Source organism: Dendroctonus ponderosae, unplaced genomic scaffold, assembly GCF_020466585.1.
Source record: "Dendroctonus ponderosae isolate FM_Combo_2020 unplaced genomic scaffold, Dpon_F_20191213v2 Dpon_F_20191213_2, whole genome shotgun sequence".
NCBI classification, from domain to species: domain Eukaryota; kingdom Metazoa; phylum Arthropoda; class Insecta; order Coleoptera; family Curculionidae; genus Dendroctonus; species Dendroctonus ponderosae.
The window spans coordinates 17,262,352-17,267,021 of NW_026018165.1; the positions used below are offsets into that span (position 1 = coordinate 17,262,352).

At 39.8% G+C, this 4,670-nt stretch overlaps 2 protein-coding genes across 4 annotated transcripts in view; one reads left to right on the plus strand and one right to left on the minus strand.

Annotated features, from left to right (window-relative positions):
- LOC109536623 (succinate dehydrogenase [ubiquinone] flavoprotein subunit, mitochondrial) overlaps positions 1-2,387 on the minus strand; it is a 6,611-nt gene extending 4,224 nt beyond the window's left edge. The window contains exons 1-5 of the mRNA XM_019902918.2: positions 2,171-2,387; positions 1,677-1,941; positions 669-897; positions 420-612; positions 152-332 (exon numbers count right to left, since the gene is read on the minus strand). Of these exons, the coding sequence (XP_019758477.2) occupies positions 152-332; positions 420-612; positions 669-897; positions 1,677-1,941; positions 2,171-2,236 (934 nt within the window). The 5' untranslated portion in view covers positions 2,237-2,387. The remainder of the gene's footprint in view (positions 1-151; positions 333-419; positions 613-668; positions 898-1,676; positions 1,942-2,170) is intronic.
- Positions 2,388-3,144: 757 nt separating this feature from the next.
- The window catches only part of LOC109536621, an 11,142-nt gene continuing 9,616 nt past the window's right edge, over positions 3,145-4,670 (plus strand). For 2 of the 3 annotated variants that reach the window (XM_019902911.2, XM_019902912.2), the window contains exon 1: positions 3,145-3,531. In XM_019902911.2, coding sequence (XP_019758470.2) covers positions 3,381-3,531 — 151 coding nt within the window. In that variant the 5' untranslated portion in view covers positions 3,145-3,380. The remainder of the gene's footprint in view (positions 3,532-4,670) is intronic. The other variant, XM_019902916.2, reaches the window with a different exon arrangement.

Here is a 4,670-nt window from a genome sequence, read left to right on the forward strand (position 1 = left end):
CACTTTTCTAATTGCCAATGTCTCCAATAACAGCATGAGCGTAATGAAAGAAAATGACCACTAAAAAATCGCGTTCTACTCGCATCGCCCAGCTCGGGCTATACATCAATGAAAGCACCAGAATTTTACGTGCATCCGCTTGTAAGAATACCTCTACATCCTTCTGTAATTAGACATCCAGCTCCATAGATGCCGGTGGGGTGGAACTGAACAAATTCTAGATCTTGGCTGGGCAACCCCGCTCTCGCTACCATGGCAGTGCCATCCCCTGTGCAAGTGTGCGCTGATGTGCATGAGAAAAACGCACGTCCATAGCCTCCAGTTGCCAGCACCTTAGTTTAAAATCATTGATAAATCTATGTAAGGTACAGCCCCCATTAACCAGAGGGATTTTATAAACATTTTCAGTGCACACTTACAGTATTTTTAGACCTAAACCTGTGGATTGTCCCATCCTCCAGACACAGTGCCATGACTCCTTTGCATTCCCCGTTTTCAACGATTAGATCGAGCGCGAAATATTCGACGAAAAAATGACAGTCATACCTTAAACTCTGTCCATACAACGTGTGCAGCAGACTGTGCCCAGTCCGGTCGGCCACACAGCAACACCTAACCAACCGAAATCTTCATTTAAAAACCCATTTGTTTCGTATTAAAACAGTTACCTATGCGCTTGGCCTCCTTTGCCAAACTTCAAAGACTGGCCCCCAAAAGCTCTTTGATAGATTTTGCCATCCTGTGTCCTGGAAAACGGCACTCCAGTGTTCTCCAGCTCGATTACCGCTTTTGGCGCTTCACGGGTCATGTAGTGTATGGCGTCTTGATCTCCGAGCCAATCGGAACCTTTCACAGTGTCGTACATGTGCCATTGCCATTGATCATCTTCCATATTGCCTGCAATCATTACAATTAGCATCATCTTACAGGGTATACTGCGACAAGTAATAATGATAATAAAAGTGGTGCATGATCCAACTTGGGGGATTATCACATTATCATGTGAATTTGTTCTTTTGTGTTCTAAGAGATTCTAAGATGTTCTAAGACTTTCAAATCGAACTTTTTACTTGGTCGAAGCTTTTCAAAAATGCCTAAGTTTACAATGATGTCCACCTCATTCTGAACAGGCTGCTATTTTAAACAACACTTCATAATTGATTAGAAACTTTACAATGTGGTTCGAAAAGATATTCCGCTTAAAACCAAGTGTTAAATTAGTCGAAAGACTTGAAAAGTTTATGGCGATGCCGAAGTTCATTCGGCGTTAAGATAAACTATTGAATGAACTCAAAATGACGTTAATTTATGGTTTAGAGGGCTTTGTAACCCTGATTACCCAAGTACAAAGAAACTAAAACTGCAGGCAAACTGGATTACAGCTGAAATCCGCGGATTGGGAGCGTTTAGCAAACACCACATACTCCACTACTCTCATCTAAAGTGGCACCAACAAATACTTAAAAAACATTAGGCAGACCATTACCAACTATTAACAAACTGAAAATAAAATGCATTTTAATGAAACAGTGATTATTCAATTAAAAAGTTTCGGATGACCGGAACCGTCGCCCGGATCAAGTTAATTTTAAATAGACCGTAGTGAAAAACTTCATAAGAACATTTGATGGAATCTTGCCTGTACAAACTATCGATTTAAGCATAGTTAGACCTACCTAGGGCTGCATTGATGCCCCCTTGAGCAGCAACAGTATGGGATCGAGTGGGAAACAGTTTGGTAATTACAGCGGTCTTGAAACCCTCCTGGACCAGGCCAAAAGCGGCTCTAAGGCCAGCCCCACCTGCACCCACCACAACAGCATCGTAGGTGTGATCAATACAGGGGTATGCTGATGAACCTGCCCCGGCATCACATTGCTTGGCACTTTGTCTGTCCACGTTGATGTGCAGTGAACGGTTCGACCCGAAAGCCCCGGGTGCCTATAATACAAGTATCAAAGAGCGTTACAAATGCTCTTCAACTATACAGCCCATAAGCATGGGGCTGCAACGTTTAATGTTCGATTATTAATTGGAGAAAGTAGGCGTAGCCCTGCCGTTCCCAGAATTGCTTCCGGGCTTGAAATAAACCCCAAAAATAGGGAAATAATAAAGGCAAAAGTTACATAACGAAGAGTCTTCCATCTCCGACCAGGTGTCCTAACCTTACCTTACTGAAAACATGATTTAAGCATCGGCCAAATAGTCCAGACTGCACTTTCAAAAGACCGCTCATATTAACTCCTTTTATTGCTTTAATCAAATCAACAATTTCCGCAACTTCAAAAAAACTGTCGCGCCGGTGATGAGGACCACCAGCAAATCTTCCCTGCCTGTCCAATTTTTTTTGCTAATGTCAGAGCATAGATAAAGACGAGAGCATAGACAAGTACCTGTCTGGCTAATGCATAAAACAAGGCTAATGGCAACACTAGATCGCATTCACTTTATTGTGATCAGCTGTAATTTAGTCTCGTCAGTCTCGTGCGTGCCTATTCTATTGAACACAAATAAAAAGGGACGGCGATAGTGCGCTGCTTGGTCGTTCGGATCTTATGAGAGAGCCTGTTGCATCCGGAGACAAATAATAATTTTTATTACTTGTCTCTGTTTAATTTTTTTGGTTTTCAAAACATTATACAGTATGTACCTATACAGTCACTGTAGTTTCATCAATTTGTAGTTAACTTTTTTAGGAGATCCGAATTTTTTGGTTGTTCTTGTTTTACTTTAAAGAACACTTTAAACTAAGCAGTTTCAGTGAATTTTTCACAATTCTTGGATGGTCCATAAATTAAGCCAAAAAACACTCACCAAGTTTAAGGAAAATCCTCATTGTCAGGCTAAATTTCGAGTGTTGGTGCCAAACTGCGCAAAACGGTTTAAGTTAATGAAAATGTTTCCTTGGATATCTTAGCATGTAGATTCATTCAATTTGGGTTGGTTTAGATTTTTTAGCTTATTTCGGATCTGAAACTTCTACCATGTTTTTTTAATGAGTTCGATGCATTCATCATGATGTAAAATTTGATACATTCTGAGAAAATTTCCATTTTTTCATTTTTTGAAATGTGGAAGATGCGGTTGGGTTTGTTTGGGTTCGTAAGTATAAGTATAGTTCGTACTGCATTTTTGGGTTTATAGGTGTTTTCTACACAGAGTCTTAAAAGCGAAATGAAACAAACGCTCTCAAGCAGCGGCATTTACTCACAGCAAAGCGGCACTTCCGCCGTAACCTCCTACCGACCATCCTGCTGATCCAAAAATACATTCAGATTTTTTAACGGATGCTTTGAAAAATCTAGAGTTGGGATTACGAAATCCGCATCGGAGCTAACCGGTTCGACGGTCTTTCAGAAACAATACACGACTGTTAGCCGATGCAAGCAATATTTTCTCGGCGATCGCGCCGCACTCCTGCTGCTGGCAACACTGCAAACACGTGCTCCAGGATGTTGAAATCGCTGTTTCCTTGGAAACACAACAACAAAACAAAACAAGTGATGGCCGCACAACCTCCGATGGACTCAGGTAAGTGACAAACCGTTTGTCATGAAGTTATTTGCCCAAATTAGTCTCAAAAAAGCATATATTATCACTTTTGTTCAAGTTTCGAGTGCGTGCGAGTGAATAGCGCGTTTTCCCATCTGTTTATTCGGCGGCAAACGTGAAAATAGTGTCATATGGTCCACCTACACGCTCGTCGCCTGGTAAGGCAAATATTCACTGTCAATTTAAAAAAAACATTTTATTCATAAAATAAGGAGCATGTTGTGCTCATTGGGTTAAGCAGGCGTGCATCTAAACGTTGCTAATTGGATAAAATATTTAAGAATAATTCAAAACCATTCATTATGCGGTCACTGCACAAACTGATATGTAACTTGTAGAGCATCTTTGACGCAAGAACAATACATTAGTGCCAAAGTTGTGCCCACAAAGCGACTTCGCCACTAATTGGCATAAAAATAAACGGGTTCTATTTTAAAATACGATACACGGAAGTGTAACACTTTTAATACGACACTTTCAGCTTTATTGGTCGCATACATCATTTTATGCGTTCTTTGGTTGAGCGTCTTTTTTACATGGTTGATGAATAGTATAAGCATGTGTGTGTGTCATGCAGAAGCTCGTAAACATTCTCATTTCAAGTAACATTTCCGTCTAATGTAGGTAGAGACTGCAGTAAACTGTAAATATTTATAATTTTGGATCTAGTTTTCTTATCAAAACTCCTCTATAGCTCATGTTGTATCTGGTTGACTATGGACTCAAAGTTGCGAAATTTGATGGTAATTTCAAAAAAATATAGATGGTAAATTCATGATATTCTTGACCTCAAGCATTAAAATACCTATTCAGTTTGTATATTGAAAAATGGGCGAAAATGCGATCAGCAATCAAATAAAAGTAAAATAACATAATATTGGAGAAACCGTGCTGAATATTATTTGTGAACAGGTAGTAAGTCTCACTACAGTGTCTCCAATTCTCAGTGTTTTCACGGCATTTTAAATTTCTCTCTTTTATCTGCCCACGTAATTGTTCACCTTGGATTTCCTTTAAAATCCAAATGATCACTGCTGCACCTAGCATAACCTTGTTTTGTTCTAATTTTCTAAAGTACTTTATTCGTTTCGTTCATCTAACCCTCAGCGGCAAAAAAA